Source organism: Aquarana catesbeiana, linkage group LG03 (assembly GCF_042186555.1).
Source record: "Aquarana catesbeiana isolate 2022-GZ linkage group LG03, ASM4218655v1, whole genome shotgun sequence".
In the NCBI taxonomy this organism is placed as follows: Eukaryota; Metazoa; Chordata; class Amphibia; order Anura; family Ranidae; genus Aquarana; species Aquarana catesbeiana.
Genome location: NC_133326.1, coordinates 520,299,959 through 520,319,920, shown reverse-complemented (window position 1 = coordinate 520,319,920; position 19,962 = coordinate 520,299,959). Strand labels below are relative to the sequence as shown.

The 19,962-nt window shown below is 40.4% G+C and overlaps 1 protein-coding gene across 1 annotated transcript in view; it reads right to left on the bottom strand.

Annotated features, from left to right (window-relative positions):
• Positions 1–19,962, bottom strand: part of POLR3B (RNA polymerase III subunit B) — a 179,488-nt gene that overhangs the window by 15,256 nt on the left and 144,270 nt on the right. Inside the window, exon 24 of the mRNA XM_073621205.1 lies at positions 5,713–5,816. Within this exon, the coding sequence (XP_073477306.1) occupies positions 5,713–5,816 (104 nt within the window). The remainder of the gene's footprint in view (positions 1–5,712; positions 5,817–19,962) is intronic.

Here is a 19,962-nt window from a genome sequence, read left to right as displayed (position 1 = left end):
GGGATGACAGCCATTGTGCATGCCTACACTGCACCCGGTGTGGGGCTGCGGTTCCCTGCCCATGGGCTAAGGACAACTCTATGCAGACAGAAGAAATATCTAAGATGGTGGATAGTAGTATACATTTAGGATAGTTTGACATGGTGGGTGGCGCCCACTCTGATGGGTGTGGTAAGTTCTGGTGGGGGTCCACTTGGACATGTGCATGTGGATATATACAAAGGAAACTGGAGGAGGACAGTCTATTACTGCTGTGGCTCTGAGGAAGAGGGTCCTCCCTCGTAACGCGTAAGCCGTTTGCGATGCCATCTGGTCCCCCCTAACACCCGATCCAGGTTGCAGGTGTCTAAAGACATGGTTCCATTTGCTGGAGTACTGTCAATGTGTATTACTATTAGTGTTACATTTTTTAAAATAAATTTTATCTTTGGCAATGCACAAGGTCGGCGTGCCCTCCTTTTCTTTCTATATGTTTCAGTTCTAAGGATACCCATTGTTCTGAGGAGGGCAGCAAAACCAGTGACATACCACACTCTATCCAAAGGGTTGGCTGCACCACCCACCTATAGACTAAGCCCCCGAGCGCAGGAGATTGTGTTGTATATATATATCTATACAGTCCTGAGATTCAGACAGCCTCATTCCATGACCCAGCCAGGCAGATGATACCATTTTCTCTGTTAGAGGTACAGACTTTAAAAGAAAGACAATAGAAAACCTCCACCTCCTACCAGCTGACTGGACAATGATAGAGAAGCCACAGACTGATGAGGTCATCTCTCTGCTCTCCTCCTATCACCATATTCCCTGTCAACACATTTGTATGCAGCACACCTGCCTAGCTCCCAGTCCTTCTTTCCCCACTCCCAGTCTGAGTGCTGCTGTAAAGGTACTTACATTTGCTGCATTTCATTATTAAAGTGATATTAAAAAGCAGTTTTTAAAAAGCAAAAAAATAACTAACATGTCATACACTTACCTGCTCTGTGCAGTGGTTTTGCACAGGGCAGACCTAATCCTCCTCTTCTTGGATGCTCTGCCTGTGCCTCTCCCTCCCATCGAGTGCCCCCACAGGAAGCAGCTTGCAATGGAGGCACCCAAGCAGGCTGGCTCCCAAGCTGTTCACTCAGAGCCATGACTGGACCCTGCTCCCCCTCTCCCCTCATTGGCTCACTGGCTGTGATTGACAGCAGTGGGAACCAATGTCCAATGAAGAGAGAGAGCCCTCGAAGAGCTGAGGCTCTCGTGTACAAGATAGATCTGGTGGGGCTCAGGTAAGTATTGGGGGGCTGCTGCACAGAGGTGGTTTTTTACCTGCGTGCATAGAATGTATGAAGGTAAAAAACCTTGAGCCTTTAGAACCACTATAACCACTTAGACTGGAAGATTTTCCTGCTCAACGACCAAGCCATTTTTTGTGATACGGCACTGCGTCGCTTTAACTGACAATTTGCGCGGTCGTGCGTCGCTGTACCCAAACAAAATTGACGTCCTTTTTTCCCCACAAATAGAGCTTTCTTTTGGTGGTATTTGATCACCTCTGCGGTTTTTATTTTTTGTGCTATAAAACAAAAAAAGAGCGACAATTTTGAAAAAAAAAAAAAAAAAAAAAAAAAAAAAAAAAAAAAAAAAAAAAAAAAATAATATATATATATATATATATATATATATATATATATATATATATATATATATATATATATATATATATATATATATATCTGTAATAAATATCTCCAAAAATGTTTTTAATAAAATCAAATGTCTTCATCAGTTTTGGCCAATATATATTCTTCTACATATTTTTGGTAAAAAAAAAAAAAAAAAAAAAAAAAAAAAAAAATCACAATAAGCGTACATTGATTGGTTTGCGCATAGTTATAGCGTCTACAAACTATTGGATAGATTTATGGCATTTTTATTATGTATTTATTTATTTTTTTACTAGTAATGGCGGTGATCAGCGATTTTTAGTGGTACTGTGACATTGCGGTGGACAGTTCTGACACTTGACACATTTTTGGGACCACTGACATTTATACAGCGATCAGTGCCTTTAAAAATGCACAGATTACTGTGTAAATGACACTGGCAGGGAAGGGGTTAACACTAGGGGGCGATCAAGGGGTTAAATGTGTTCCCTCGTTTGTGTTTCTAACTGTGGGGGATGGAACTGACTAGAGGAGGAGACATATCGTTGATCCTAGCTAGTAGGAACAGACGATCTGTCGCTCCTCTCCTCACACACACACATGTCCCTGTTCTGGCTCTCGTGCCCGTGATCAGATGTGGCTGGTGGTCATCGCGACCACGGGCCACGCGCATCAGCTCCCCCGCCGTGCAGCCCGCGCCTGCTACAGCCATTTAAAGGGCAGACATACAGCTACGACGGTTTGCGGGATTGTGCCGACCTGCTGCAGTATAATGACGGTGGCTGGTCGGCAAGCAGTTAATGAATCAGTATTAATTTGTATCTTTCATATCTGGTGTTTACTTTTAAAGCGTTTGTTACCCCAACACTTCATATTGCTGATCTGTGCCTGCTGTACCATGTACTTGTTTGAGAAAGTATCCTGTTCTCTTTGTATTGCTTCCTTTGTGTGAAATTCCTGGTGTTCCTGCCAGTCCCTCTGCTTTCCTATTAAAAACTGACCACCCTAAGCAGGAGTCACAGCGTGGTCGGGTCTCTAGCTAAGCTGGGAACTCAGTGTACTCTCCTCCAATGATCAGACTTGTCCTGACACGCCCCTGCTGCACAGCCATTCACTGGGAAGCTCAATGTACTGCTGCTTCTCCTCCTTCCAGCTCTTATGCAGCTGAGAACAGAGGGGATGTTATCCCTTAAATTAAAAAATAAAAAAAGTATTTATAATGCTTTTTTTTTTATATCTATACAAAAATGTTTTGCCTTTCATTTTTATTATAAACTGAATGGGTTGTTTTACAAGGTGATCGTTTACAATCACTTTAAACCTTTAAAAATAATGGCTATCCCTGCCCTATACTATAAGTCACTTTAAATCAAATGCAATAGTGTCATAAGTCAAAAGCCAAGATAGAATATATACTAAAGTGCAAAACTTTGTCTTCAGTCAGTTAACAAATGCGATGTCAGGAGACCACCGCAATTTTCTACACCGTGGCAAATGGAATTGCTGTGGATTAGAAGTAAACTATCTTACACGGAATTTAATTCAGTGTTCTCAATGTCCCTAAAGCCAGCATTAAAGTCAGCTGGAAGTTTATTACTTTCACTTTCAGGAAAACAGTTTTAGGCCCCTTTCACATGGGGCGAATCTGTTTTGACAGATTCCGCTTGCTCAGTGTGAGATCGCTCCGTTAATCCCCGCTGAGCAGGCGGATGACAGATCCGTCTACGCTCACTGTGCAGAGACGGTCCTGTCAGAGCCCCGCTCTCCTCTATGGGGAGATTGGATAAAAATGGACTGCCTGTACGTTTTCATCCGATCCGACCCGCTGGACAGATGGCGAACGTATCGCCATACGTCTGTTTTCAGCGGATCTTGATGGATCGGATGCCAGGCCGTTGTCAGCGGACACATATCCACTGACATCCGCCTCCCCATAGAAGTTAATGGGTGGCATGATCGGATCTGCCTGAAAAAACGGACAGGTGGATCCGATCGGTCCGATCGTGTGCAAGGGGCTTAAGAAGGATTCCAGCACCATAAATTACAAAATGCTGATGATATTGTCAAAAACTCAGGTAGACCTATCCAAATATATAAAGCGCATACAGTTATAGATTTCTTCAAAAAGAATGAAAACACATTGCCAGTTTGGTATTCCTCAGAAATCTGCCTATAAAATAATTTGGTACCTGCCAGCTGAAACTAGGCCTACAGCAGGAGAGCTTTCTCCACAAGTTGATCAGCATGGAAGGGTACCAATAAAACTGTATTAAACCCAAAAATGTAATATAATGCTGCTTACCAATCAGATGTGGTGGCTGTATTAGTTTTCTTATTTTAACCCCCCCCTGCTTTCACCCGGCGATCTGGCCAGTAACACACCTCCTGTATTAGAGTGCCGCCACTCTGGATGAAGGTGCATAGGGGGCAGTGGTGGCCCGTCCATAGGGGGTGCATGGGCACCGCCCCCCCTCCAGGCAGTCACAAAAAAAAATAAAAATAAATAATATTTTTATTACTGGCCCTTAAAAAAAAAAAAAAAAAAAAAAAAAAACCTACAAAAAAAGGTCCTTAAGTGCACTGTGTTCGGATGCCGGACACAGTGCACTTATGGGAAGCGCCACGTCTATGCAATCATAAGATTGCAGACGTGGCGCTGCATTTGCGGGCGTTTAACCCGCCTTGCCTTTCTGAAGCGCCGAGTAGCTTCCACCCAGTGTTCGTAGTATCTGTTACTACGGCCGGGCAGTTTGATTGATGATATAACATTCATGGTGCCAGGATGATTGAAGCGCTAACACCAGGTGTTTGGAATATCCTTACCTGCTGATTGTTAAAATTTCTAGAATACATATAGTTCTATTGTTGTGTAGGATCTGGGCCTGCTGTCCCTCCATCCCTCTCTCCCTCCATCCCTCTCTCCCTCGTTCATCTCAGATGCTAACCACACCACCTTAGAGCCACGATTTAGCTGAAACCACTCCCATTTACACCAAGTGGGAGGGGTCAAAAAGGAAGGGCAGGGTCTGGCACCCCCCCAACCTAAAACTTCACCAGCCGCCACTGATAGGGGGCACTACTGGACAGCAGAATTGCCAGTCGGGGGGGAATGTTAGAAGTAACAGCAGATTTAGATACACTAAACACCTTGACTGCCTTCCGGCCCTTTTCTTCTTTCATCCTCTACCCTCCCCTATTTTTGATCTTGCAAAAATGTATTTTTTTATGGATATGCGCACCCTGTAATGGTCCCAGTATTGCTGCCCCACACGATGGCACTTTTTAGTGACTGGGAAATGAAGGGACTCTGGGGGGCGGTGTAGGATTCATAATCTTATTAATATTTTCCCTTTTTCTCTGATTACATTTGTACTTTCAGAAAAGGGTTTTCTCTTCTCATCATTAGTCCTTTCACATGCAATGTTAACAAGAAGTGGCTCTTTTATAGCATTTTTGTGGATTCTGATGGCTGGATACAATGTTTCTATCCTTTACTTCTAAAAATAGAGTGAATTTAAAAAACCACCCCCCCCCCCCCCAAAAAAAAAAAAAAACACAAAAAATACACTAAACAAATTGAAGCTGAACTCCAGTTCACACTTTATAAGCAGGTATTGCTACATATTCTTCCTTTTAGGATCAAGGTTTTACATAAATACAAGCTGATCACTGGTGGTTGAAAGAGGTTTGTCTCATCCCTGTAACTGCTACTTCTGCAAGAGAGCTTGTCCTTTTGAAAAACAACACTTACTGGCAGGATCACCAGGTGAAAATAAGGGAAAGAAGGACTGAAAAAAAAAATCAAACTAATGCAGCCACCAAGACTGGAGGCAAATACAGGGCAATTCAAAAAGAAAAACCCAACTGTTATCCACACAAAACTATTGATGAAATTGGGAATCTACAGACTTCAAAAACAATTACATAAAAAACAATTATATTATCGCTAGAATTGAAATCTATCCAAATACAAAGGTGAAACTTTTTCACCTGTCAAGCATGCTCGGTACTGAATGATCTCAGTCTATGGACTATAGAGTGAAACAAAAAATTCACCTACCGTCATACGCGATGGAAAGCCATGAGGATTCATGATGATGTCCGGGCAGATGCCAGTGTCACAGAAGGGCATATCTTCCTGAGGAACAATCAAACCACACACGCCTGCCGAGAAAATTAAACAAACAAATGTTAAAAGCTGTTAACTGCCCGTTTTAGATGCAAACAAACAGCAACCATAGTCACCAAGTGCCAATATTACAGATGCCACAAATCAAACAGGTTGCAACAGCCAAAGTATCATGTCATTGAATAATTGCACAGAGCACTCACTCTGCATCTAGTTAAAGCATAGCTAAAAAAAAAAAAAAGTTTATATTGCAGGTTACCAGTCCTTAGATGTGGTGGCTGCATTCGTTTTAATTTTTTTTCTCAATTATTGTACAGGATTTATATAGCACCAACAGTTTGTGCAGCGCTTTACAACGCGAGGGCAGACAGTACACTTACAATACAAATCAATACAGGAGGGATCAGAGGGCCCTGCTCGTTAGAGCTTACAATCTAGAAAGGAGGATGATCAAGTGATATAACATACTTCCACTGTGTGGTGGGGGATGCCGTGATCACAAGACTGTCTGAACAGATTTAAAAAGCTGTAGGTTAACTAAGTAATAAGTATAATGAAGTGCAAAACTTTATTTTTTTTTGTTTTGGATAGAGTGGAGAGAGATTAGAACACCTGTCAGTTTTTACTGCTGTCTGTTCTCCTATTGGGGAGATTCACCCACTTTATTCGTGCTAGTTACTGCAATCGCTGAGAGTGAAAGAAAATCTAAAGAACAGAACAGGAAGAGGAGAAATCTCTCAAAGGGAAAACTACTTCTGCTGACAGCCAGAGGTTCAGGTTGTGGCTATGGGACAGAAAGTGGAAAGAAATCTCCTCTATGGGACACAGATGGGGAAAAAAAATTACAGAGGTTATAACCCTCTCTTATGCTATCCAAAATGGAAATGTTCTGGCATTCCTTCTACTTTAAGCCACTTACCCGGCGTTCAAGCACATTTCACCTAATCAAAGAAGAAGCTGTTGATTGACTCATCCCTTATTTGCAATCAGCTAGGGTGAGATTATTTATTATTATACAGGATTTATGTAGGATGGTTGTCCAATTTTATGCATATCTATTGCAGAACTCAGCCCATCAACCATCTCAGCACACTTGGTGTCAGATAATGCTGAGACTTTTAGCTCTACTGTGGGAGTCGATGAGCTGTGGTCTAATGTAAACTACTAGACCACAGAAAGAGCTTAAAGGGTAACTAAATTTCCTGGGATAAAAATGATTGCAAATAAAAAAAAAATGATGTAACTTACATTTGCGGCACAAGCCATTTGGTAATTTATTGCGATTAAAAATTATATTTTTCTTTTCAATTTGCAGCACTGTCATTTTCTGTAAAATGCAATGCAATATGGCAACCTAATGGCGTTCTGTACACAGTTGGTATACGGAACGACCCCAGAGATGTCATTATCTGCTTGTGTGACTGACACACCGATTTTCCCTGAAATCTGCAGTAAGACAGATGTCAGATTTTCGGCATCCGCTGCAAGTAAAATTTTAGTTTTGGTGAGATTCTCCTAAGGGGTTAATGACTTCTAAAGGAATGCAGACCCTGCCACTCTCCTCATGAGAATTATGCAAGTGCATAAGCTGATCAAAAATGAAGTCACTCCCATTCAGAATTAGTCCTGCACAAGACAATCTAACAAAGAAGTATTCCTTCAGAGCAGAAAGATGTAAGACTGCAACAAAGTTTGTTAAAATCCTGGCAGTGTACATAAAAAAAAATTCCTCTCTGGGTGATCTATCTCAACAGAAGTATGCTAGAGTGGACTGAAGAGTTAGGGCAGACATAGACTGTTTCGAATCTCGGCTAGTTCAGCAGGACCCAGCCGAGATTCAAAACATGTATGGGCAGAAAAAATGTACCCAAATTGATCGATCAACTTGGGTACAGCCAGCCTTCTGGAATTTACATGCAAGTATTGCAAGCCGATTGTATAGTCGCTAGCAATAATCCCCCGGTGGGGACGTTTCACGTGGCTGCAGGAATGAAAACCGCTTTGTCTATGGCTGGCATTAAAGCCAAACGCCAGTATTTAGTTTTATTTTTTTTGCTCAACTCAAACTGCTCATCCTCTCAACAATCCATCCTCCAGTCTTAATAGGGTTGGATGACAGCCAGTGTCATTCACCCACTTCCTGTAAGCCCAGGCTGTCAGACATACCTCAAGGGGGAGTGTCATCAAGCAGCCTGGTCTCATAATACTCCTGGACTGAGCGCTCGCACAATATTAGTTTGGTTCAGTTCAAGGGAGAAAAAAGAAAAAAAAAAAAGACTGCTCACTCTCACAACAGAGGAAGAAGAGAAAGGACCTATATCATCACAAAAACAAAACAAAAAAACAAAACATAAAAAAAAAAAAAAAAAAAAAAAAGAAGGATCTAGGGGACTGGGAAGGGATTGAGCAGCAGGGAAAGTTTTACCATAAATCTTAAAGAAAAAAAAAAAAAAAAAGGAAAAAATAATAATAAAGATAATTCAAACAAGTCGAGCAAGATCTGCAAGGTCACATCTGCTCCTTAATTAAATAGCATTGGCATGTGTATCAGCTACAAGAAGGATCATTTTAACACTGACTGGATTGTGTACTTTTTACACTTCCCAAAGCAATAATACATTTTTGGCTCCCCATGAAATATTATACATTTCAGATTTGACAGAATACTAGTTTTTGACACTTTCGTATGAAATACTGTACTTTGTTTCTGGATACTGTACTTTTTGTAAACAACTTACTTGACATTGTAAAAGGCGAACGTGCACTAAATGTACCTTGCAAAGAGCCAACCCCTGAGAACCCCTTTTATGTGCCAAGTCGGTTCCCATAGCAGACTGTCGCTGTGTTGTTTGTTTTGTGTGAAAGTGAGTGATAAAAGAACCATGAAATCGACACAGAAAGGCAAAACAGCAGAAAGAAGTGGGGACTCTCCATCATTGCGGCTCCTACCCTCTGCTGACTCGTGTAACAATGGGATCTCCACAGCCATCCACAGATCCAACACAGCTGTGCATTTCATTAGATGAAGGGGCCGAGTGACACAAGTAAATAATTAACTTATTCTGCTCTGCTGACTGTGCCTGGAAGACCAGTCATAGCTGACAGATTTTAATACAAGATAACACAAAAGGGGAATAATGAGCTTAAGATAAGTTATAGTTTGAACTAATGAACGCCAAGATGGGTAAAGATAAAAATGTAATCCCAAAAGACATAAAACTGAAAACTGTTGCATTCAAGAGGGACATTTCTAAACAATTGCAATGCCAACACCAATAAAATAAGAGTACATTGATTTAAAGAAAATAATAATTGTATATTTTAGACTTAAAATCTAAAACCTAAAAATGTCAAGCAAAATAGGAAATTTGTGTAATAAATAGTATAATAATAATAATAATAATAGCATAATTGGAAATGGCTTAGAGAAACCAAACTATAAAATTACTGTTATGAATCTGATTTTAACTGAAAAAAATTTGATAAAAACCATTTAAAAATCTAAACATGAAGTGATACTATAGAGGAGATCACAAATTCAAAAAATGTTAATCCCAAAATGTTGCAAATCCTCCTATCTTCTCATTAATGACTGCATTTTATAAACTGCAAATTTCTAAAATTACAAGACATGTCGTCAAATATAAAAGTCATTTTTTTTTTTTATTTGCTCCCTGTGTAAAAAGTTTTAAGAAAACAGCAAAGTTATATACTACCGATATTATTAACATGTTACATTATTACAAAAAATGTAAAGTAGTTGTATTAATACAACAAAAACATAACTCCTGAAATTTGTTTTCTTTTAAACCAACCACACTTAAAGCTGGCCCTACATTATTTCTTATTCAATTTCCTTTAGATTGATCTTCAACTATGTAGTGCAAGATTGCATACAAGTATAAAGTGTTGAGGTTTGACCTCATATTATATGGTTTTGGTAAATCTAAAGGAAAGTTGTACAGGAAAATTGGATAATGTATGGACAGCCTAAGATGTTGTTTATACTGCTTTTCAATAAACAAGTTTAAAACCTAAAAAAAATAAGGCAATTTTTTTTAAATCACAATTTGCCAAGCTCTACCAAGAAAGCAGTGGTCAACTCCTTTACGTTTACAACATGGTTTAGAATTATCATGTGAATATGAATGCGGTTCATAAAATTGTGGGGAAAAAACATTAGGTAAAAAAAAAAGTTAATTACTACCATCTGTTAAAATAACAAATTGCAAACTGTGCTATAACCCCCCCTGATGTAATGCTCCTATTTCACAGACTTACTTTAAAAGAAAAAAAAATATTTGTATCAACAGTCAAACGTTTCAAAGACCTAAACTCTTATCGTGTATGTGCTTTGCAAAAAAGTATTTGCAAAATATAAAAGAAAAAAATTGAAAATTTCTTGATTTAAACAAGACTACTCCACTGTATTTGATCACTTTGTAGCTATGCAATTGGCTTCTGGTGTTAACAGTTTTTTTTTTTTAAGTGGAAAACGCAAAAGACTTTTAGTAAACTTGGTCCAGGAAATCTCATCCAGTTAAGGAGGAGAAAAATGTTCTGCAATCTACTTTAAATATGGGTTTTGTAGAGGCAGCAAGGACAATAAAGTTGGTACACAGCTTTCCCAGAAGCCCCTAAAAGACTGTGAATTACACATTTGCATAGCAGTAAGCACACAAAAGCCCGATTAATTGAAAAACCCCACAATGCTCCTGCCCCATTATAAAACCACCGCAGGAACTTGACAAAATACACACCAACTGCAAGAAAGCAGTGCTGGAGGAACAATGTGTGTTTGGTTTGGCCCAGTCAGAAAACACAACTGTAATTTTATTCCGTGTAGTAAAACGTAAAAAGACAGAGCTCCTCTGAAGAATGTGCTGAAAGGTCGGCAGGTCACGGAGCTCGAGGGTGATCTAAATATTTGCCAACCTTTCAAATGAGCATTTAATATGGAATTCATAGAGGGGACCCAGAACAGCAAAAATAAACTCTACCGAGTGAAGAGCTGCCTAACCACTCCTACTTCAACCTGCGACTTGCCAATTAGCCTGTCACGTTAAAAAGGGACAATCTATAAAGGATGGCTCATTTATGAGAAACTCTCACCAACACTTTTTGCTTTCAAAAGCGATTAAGGAACACACAAGACAAGAGTCTTTATTCAGGCTGCCAATGTCAAACCTCTGTGTTTAGGACATTTCTAAACGCATATAAAATCATGCAATGATTTTTCAAGGGTGCCAGTCACACTGTGTTTACCTGTGTTTAGGTGTGGTCAGTTTAACGGTGTTTAGAGAAAATACCAATTTGCAATTAGACAATCTAAATGCATGTAAATGAGACTAAACGTGCCTAAAACTTCTTTAAAACATGAACATCTAAATGCACGAAAATTTAATTTGGAAGGCCTAGAAGTTGTTTATACCACTCAGATGACTTGTCCTGTGCTTAGAAAAGCTAAATGGAGGAGTGGAAAAGCCTGGGCCCTATTCACAATGTCAGGGTCTATTTACACCAGCCACAGCAACACGCCTCAGGGCCAGGACAAAACTACAAACATTTGGCAACCACCCCAACCTATAACTAGCCTTTGCAGCAGATGGAAGGGCAATGCACATAAAAAACAAACAAAATTTCCCAGATTACTTACCAGCTAGCCTGCAACAAAACTAAATTAGCCCTGTTTAACCGTTCATATTAAAAAAACAAGGGGATTAGTCGTACACATATGCAAACGTGTGTAAGCCGCAGTGGCCACATCAAGGCGTCCCAGTTTATTGCAGACCTAAAGCTTAGTACACACTAATAGTTTTTTCATTAAACCCGCCGGCTCAGATGGAAGCCACTGTACTAACAATCTGATGTTAGTACAGTGATCTTCCCTGCTGAGCTATTGTGTTCTGACAGGGCGGCACCCCCCCTCCCCCCAGCTATTGGCTGAAAGCTCTGATTGGAAGCCAGTCAGCTGCTGGTTTTCTGACAGGCCAGCTGCCATACACATGGGCCAAATGTCGGGCGTTTTTTATTAAACCTGCCAAAGTCGCCCCACATTTTGCCCATGTACTAGGCTTTAATCTATAATTTTGAGAGTCTCCCAAATTGGAGCACATAGATGGATTAGGGCTGGTGTGCCTGGAGGGAGCCCACCCCTCCTTAAAAAGGTACAGGGAAGCATTGGACACCCAGCAAGGGCACAATGGCAGCGGAAGGCATCTTGTGTTTACCTGTATCAATTCAAAAAATACAAACAACTGGCAACCACCAGAGCCAAGACACACACCACCATGCTTTGCTGGCTCGCCATATTGGTAAAGGCTAGGCTTTGCTTCCTTATGTCAGAGCTGCCCCACTGATGACTGGTGATCTGATGACTAATGGTGGAATATTCAAGAAACAGCAGGTGAGGTGGAAGGAAGTCCAGATCCAAAATGATGAAAGCAGCACACAAAGGATGTTCTTTGCACTGTCCTCAGGTACAACTTCAGCTCCAGCTAGAAGAACAGAGAGCAGCACAGAAGTGATGGCACTAAATCACCCTCCAAATCTCCCAACCCCAGTAGACTAAAGCAGCAGAGCATTAGCTCTTACACTGCAGACATGCAGCTATAAGGCTGCAAAACCAGGGTGCATAGGCAGGGAAAGTGCACTGCTGTTTTGCATGAGGAATTTAGGACAAATGTAAAATTTCCACTGTACTGTGTAAGAATCAATATTTCTAGGTGTCACTGTTAAATTCAAAAAAATGTCAATATCTGCACACTTAAGTCCACTTTGCTCTATTCTTTTCATTAATACATCTTATTTGTGGGGTTTTTTTTGCGCGTACAAGAAGATGAGCAAAACACAAAATTCTACTCTCTATCTAAATAAAACTGGAGAGTGCAAAATATCGTGCAACTCTGCATAGAAACCAATCGGCTTAAAAGGTTTTTTTGCCAAAGCTTAATTAAACAAAGCTGAAGTTCGAAGCGGATTGGCTATCCCACCATCAATAGACCTAGATCCTCCAATAACAACCAGAACAATACCACTACTATAGATACAAGCAGTGTATCCAGAAGGAATAACACCACCACAGGCATCAGTGGAGTATCTAATACTACTGACACCCGCAAAGTTCCAATTACTAAACAGAATAGTAATACCAGCCATAACCACCCTGCAAGAAATACATCTACCACACTAGAATCAAATAGTACAGTCTCCCCATCTACCTCACACCAGACTATCCCAAATTTCCATACGAGTATGTCACATACATCTCATAACCCTACCTCCAGCAATTCCACTATTCCATCCACTCCCAGCTCCAGGGGCACCATTGACTATTCCACTGTAACTGGTGCTCAACTTACTTCAGACACAGCATTACCTGCGGTCTCTTTTTTAGGGCCCAGCCTCTTCCCCACCAGGCCGTCAAAAAGAAAATACACCGAAGAGGTTGTAGGGGACGAGGAGGAAAACATAAACCCAAGCCCACACAGCAGAAAACAACGACTACGGTAAAGATTTTCAACTTATCTTCACACACACTCACAACGCAGGAAACTATCTTACTCACACGAGGACTAATTTTCGCACCAACTAATTTGCCTAACGCCTTCCAGTTGTTCAAAGATTTGAACAAGTTTATCCGAGACCTTACCCTCAAAAGATTTTATAATATAAAAGCAGCTAAAGATGCATCTATCATTTCAATTGGCACAACCTCCCCCTCTTCAGCCTATAGCAACATCCTAGACGAAAAAATAGCCTTGGATATATTAGAAGAATTATATCACGAAGGAACTGGACCGTTCCTTAACCCTGATAATCCTGAATCAGATGCCCTTTTATATACCCAACATCTAAATTGTTCTCCTGCAGTTAAACACACCAATTTTCGTCCCCTGTCTAATTTTTATCCCACACAATCTAAAGGCCCATGCCTTGAAACACTTTACCGCATGGTATACTCTGAATTATTGATGATGTGCCAACAGCAACACAACCCCTATAAAAATCACAATTTAACATACCCAGAAAGATTAGCCCTCAATTTATTGAAAACCAATGAGAATGTTATCATTAAATCAGCAGATAAGGGCGGTAGCATTGTGTTGCAAAACCGGGTAGACTACATCAAAGAGGCCATTAGACTACTCGGAGACTCACAAACCTATACAAAATTGCAAGAGGACCCCCTACCTAGTTTCACTATTGATGCTACAATTTTAGTTAACCAAGCCACCAAAGATAATATAATTACCAAAAACGAAGCTTCATTCTTGGTTAAAAAATATCAAACTCCGTATTTCTATCATTTACCAAAAGTACATAAAAGCACTACCAACCCCCCTGGCAGACCCATAGTTGCCTCTATGAACAGTATTACTAGTGGTTTTTCCCAGTATGTAGACCTTTTTCTACAACCTTTTGTTTCCAATTTACAATCCCATATCAAAGATGGAATACACCTGCTTGAATTATTAGGTCCATACCAATGGGAGCCCAACTACATCTGGCTCTCACTGGATGTCCAATCATTATACACATCCATCCCCCATAATGTCGGCATGCAGGCCATACAACACTTTCTGTCAGAAGACCCATCTATTCATCCAAACCAAGCTAAATTCATTCTAGATGCCACATTCTTCTGCCTGACTCACAATTATTTCATATTTGAAGACCATTACTACCTTCAAACCCATGGCACTGCCATGGGCACCAATTTTGCACCTTCATATGCCAACTTAACTATGGGTCTTTGGGAAACGCGATACATATGGGCGAATAACCCTTTCATGGCCAAAATTATATTTTACGGTCGTTATATTGATGACATCATTATTATCTGGGACGGTAATACCGATGATATTGAATCTTTTGTTTCCCATTGTAATAATAACAACATGGGCCTATCCTTTACATCTGTTCACGATAAAACACATCTAGCATTCTTAGACCTTGATCTATTTCATGATACTGGTCGCATCCATGCAAAAAATTATTGTAAACCCACTGCTGGGAATTCCTATCTGCACTGCAATAGTTGCCATCACCCTCGTTGGTTAAAAAACATTCCAAAAAGTCAATTCTGCCGTCTCAGACATAATTGCACCATGCAGTCAGACTATCAGACACAAAGCATAAATCTCAAACAAAAATTTATTGAAAAAGGCTACCCTCCTTCACTCATCGAACAAGCCTACACTACATACGTCAATCCTGATACTCATACTCATAAAATGAATTCATCAAAGGACATTCGGTTCACGACTCAATTTCATAACAAATACAAAAATATGGAACACATAGTTCATAAACATTGGCCAATACTACTGCAGAATCCCCATCTCAAAGACAGTATATCAAATAAACCTAATTTTTCATATAGGAAAGCACCTAACATTAAGGGAAAGATTGCCCCAAGCAAACTCAAAAAGAAAACAAATACGTCATCTTCACTCCAACTCTTTTTTATGATTGGGATGTATCAATGCCGCAAACCCCTTTGCCTTACATGCAGTTTTGTACAACATGGTCAAAAAACATTCACGATTAAAAATAAAACATACAAAATTTCAGAATTCTACACCTGTTCTACAGACCATGTAGTATACTGCCTGACCTGCCCCTGCGGCCTCCACTATGTAGGTCGAACTATCACGTCACGTCATGGTGTTTGCCTGTTATACATGTACATATCTGTCACAATCAAATACTATTTGTAGAGCATCCATTACATCTTATTACCTATTCCTATAAGTTAATTCCTTATAGTAGATTTGTGACCTTATTTGCGGGTGTGTAAATGCCCGGCCGCCCCTGCAACACACTCGCATACTTATTTACAGTCTATTATTATCTATTATCGTCAGAGTATTGCTACAGGCATAATCTGCACTATTTGTATAAGTATCCACCACCTCCTATTATCCTTCTGTAGTTTATAGACGCCCAGCCACCCCTGTAACACTTCTATATTCTAGTACACAGTTGAGTAATACCTCTCACCGTGAGATTATTGCTACAGGCATAATCTGCACAATTCGTACAACTTGTATAAGCATCCACTATTTTCCTCTATCTGTCTTTAGTGTATAGACCCCCGGCCGCCCTTGTAACACACACCTATACACTTATTCATAGTAAAGTAATATTCATCACTGTTTTATCATTGTTACAGACATAATTAGTAATCGCTTATTCCTTTTTTTTTTTTTTTTTTTCCCCTTACAACAGATTTATTACTTTATTTGCATGTGTACAGATGCCTGGCCGCCCCTGTAACACAGGTGTATAGCTCCCCAGCTGCCCTTGTAACACGGCTACATATTTATTTATTATTTATTCATTGTTAATTCAACATTAGACTTACGACCTTATTTGCATGTGTACAAACGCCCGGCTGCCTTTGTAACACGTGCACATAGATGCCTGGCTGCCCCGGTAACACATGTGTATATACGCCTGGCCGCCCTTGTAACACGGCTGTAGATTTATTCATTGGCAACTCAACATTAGACTTACGACCCTATTTGCATGTGTACAAACGCCCGGCCGCCTTTATAACACATTCATATAGACACCCGGCCGACCATGTAACACACCTGTATATTAATTTAATGTCAACCTTATGTTTGTATATTTATTTATTTATTATTGTTAATTTAACCACTGCCATCTGTGCCCTGTACCCCTGTGTCAAATTCCTTCAGGACTTCATTGTATATAGCACTGACGTTAATAATCCATTTTGCGAGTGCACGGTCGTCTTGGCCGTCCTCATAATACATCTGTCACTTCCCTTATCATTGTGTATTTAGTATCTGCCCACACTCCTCCCCTTGCTCCTCCCCCTCACCATTTATAAGCCAGCTTGAGGAGTGTGGGCGTAGGTCTGACGAAGGAGCCGCACATGCTCCGAAAGGCGTTACCACCCCCTTCTCTACACTGACACCATCAGCCTTGTGTGTCCCGCAGTGAATACAGGCTTCCCTGCTGCCTCCTCTTTCCAACACGCATGAGAACGCTTTACAGCTGCTGGACGGCTCTACACTGCTCTCTACCACCATGCTGAGGATGGACACATGCCACAGATGAGGACTCCTGATTTTATCATGTCTTTTAACACTCAACAATCTTGTAAGTGCTTTTAACCCTTTGTGCACTCTATTAAATTTTACATACTGCACTTAGAGGCGCCTTTCTTTTCCTTTTTTACCACACAGGTATGGCAATGACATTAACTCATTTTAATGTTAAACAGGGGTTTTGAAAGTACAGGGCACCCTTGAATGAATGATGTATTTAACTACACTGAACTGCCCCATACAAAAATTGAAGCTCTGGTGCCCCCAATAGCAAGTTGCTTGCTATGTACACAAAGGTGCGTAAACAAGCACTGCATTTTTTTCAGTAGAAAAAAAAATGCAAAAATACTAGATTACAGTCAGTATTTTGCACATACATACATAATATATATATATATATACACATATATACACACACACACACACACATATATATATATATTTTATACATACTGTATATATACACACACCAGAAAATACATCCAAAAATGCTGATGCTCAAACATCAGTACCGTGTGCAAGTGGCCTAAAGCTGTACCTTTTATCAATAAAATCAGACAATGAGCACCAGTCAAGCGAGACAATTTCATGAGTCTGACAATGGGAAGCATTTTCTCAGTCTGCATAAATAAAATTCTTACAATTTACAATAGTAAAATTGTTGATAAAAGGTGGAGCTTTTTTAATTCTGTCCTTTAACTGCAGTCCTGTGATTTTGTACAGGTTAAGATGATGTCACCAGCCTGCTGCAGGGAAGAAAAAGCATTTCCTTTGTCTCCTCTCCCTCAGTGATCAGACTGCGACACTGAACTTTGTAGTAAGGTGAGACCGCAGCAAAAGCCGATCTGTGCCAGACACATGTAAAACACACAAATGCTTGAACTTTCCTCAGTATAAATACGGTACGCTAACCTGCATTATGCCAGGTTTGGGTACACGCACTAAGCTGAAACGTTAGCGATCTGCTGCAGGCACGAAGTAGTATTTCCTCAGCCTCCTCCCCAGTGATCTGACTACAAAATTGAAACTTTGTAGCAAATCATAAGAAGCTGCAGTAGGGGCTGATCTGTAACAGATATTTGTGAAGTATATCTGACCCTGGACAATGCCTTAAAAGGGAAGTATGGGATATATACAAAAAAAAAGCACAAACACATTCATGATAACCTACATGCTGCAGTTGTCCTATACCAACTTTAGGACCGAGAACCTAGCAACCAAATGATCGCTGGTCACTTAGTTCTCAATCTGCTCCAAGCAGAGGACAGTGATTGTGCTGAAAGGCAGAGGAAGCTGTCAATCAGGCAGAAGGGTGGTTACTGACAAGATTTTCTGGATTTATTACAGATATTTATACAGTGCCAACAATGTATGCAGCACTTTACACATTTATTGTACATTCACATAAGTCCCTGCCCTCAGAGAGCTTACAATCTAAAAAATGTACCCAACTCACATTTATGAATACACGTATTGGGGCTAACTTAGACAGGAGTCAATTAACCTACTAGCATGTAGTTGGAGTGCGGGAAGAAACCGGAGTACCTGGAGGAAACCAACACAGACACAGGGAGAACATGCAAACTCCAGACAGGTAGTGTCGCAGTTGGGATTTGAACCAACGACCCTAGTGCTGCCAGGTGTTTGTGCTAACCATTGTGCTGCCTAAGCCTGGTGGAGTTCTGCCCCATCAGCTGAGAGTGGTCAATACAAAAGAAGTACAGAAGTAAATATACTGCTGTGACCCACAAAGGAGGTAAAGCTGTGCTTATCAAAAAATTGCTGCGCAATATTTTAGTTACACATAAATTAGCATGCATGAAACCTCAAAATAAGCCAATACCAGGTCCACTTTAAAAGCAGTAGTAAACACTGCTTGGTCACTTACACCTACAGGTAAGCTTATAATAAAGCTTACCCGTAGCCGTAATAAATACCTCCTAAACATGCACTGTTTAGCAAATATGCACAATTTCTTCACTCAGTGACGTTGGTAAATGTGCCACGATTGTGCCACCTGTGCACATGCGCGGAAGGGATGTCATCATGGCATTGCCATTTCAAATATTTGGAGCCCACTAACCAAAAAAAGGAAGATTGGGTGAGGTGAATACTAGTGCCATTTACTTGCAGAGGGACTGTTTATATATCTATATCTATATATATATATATATATATATATATATATATATATATATCTATATATCTATAAAAATATGATTTTTTTAATAACAGCTTACCTGTAAAATCCTTTTCTTTTGATGTACATCACGGGACACAGAGCCTCTGTAATTACTGATGGGTTATATAGGGTATCACTAGGTGATTGGACACTGGCAAACCCTATACAGGAAGTTCAACCCCCTATATAATCCCACCCCTTACAGGGATACCTCAGTTTTGTAGCAAAGCAATATAAGTGTATTAGAAGAGGGGCGGGACCTCTGTGTCCCGTGATGTACATCAAAAGAAAAGGATTTTACAGGTAAGCTGTTATAAACAAACAAACTATTTTCTTTCTCGTACATCATGGGACACAGAGCCTCAATAATTACTGATGGGACATCCCAGAGCAATGCTATTTGAGGGGAGGGGACCACACAAGTAGGGTGTAATCAGACCTGAGGACCTCGTACTGCTGCCTGCAGCACACTACGCCCAAAGGCGATATCCTCATGCCTTCCCACATCCACCTGATAAAATTTGGTGAATGTATGGACTAAAGAACAGGTTGCGGCCTTGCAGATTTGAGCCATGGTGGCCCGGTGATGCACCGCCCAAGAGGCACTAATCGCTCTTGTGGAGTGTGCCCTGATTTGAAAAGGCGGAATCTTTTGTTTCAAACCGTAAGCCTGAATAATCATTTGTCGAATCCACTTCGAAAGGGTAGACTTTGATGCTGCCTGCCCTCTATTGGGACCTTCTGGTAGTATGAACAAAACATCCGTTTTGCGAACTTGAGCAGTTGCTTCCAGATAGGCCTTGACTGCCCTAACTACATCCAAAGAATGTAGTGACTTTTCTTCCGTGGAACAGGGATCTTTAAAAAAGGAAGGCAGAACAATATCTTGGTTTAGATGGAAATCTGAAACCACCT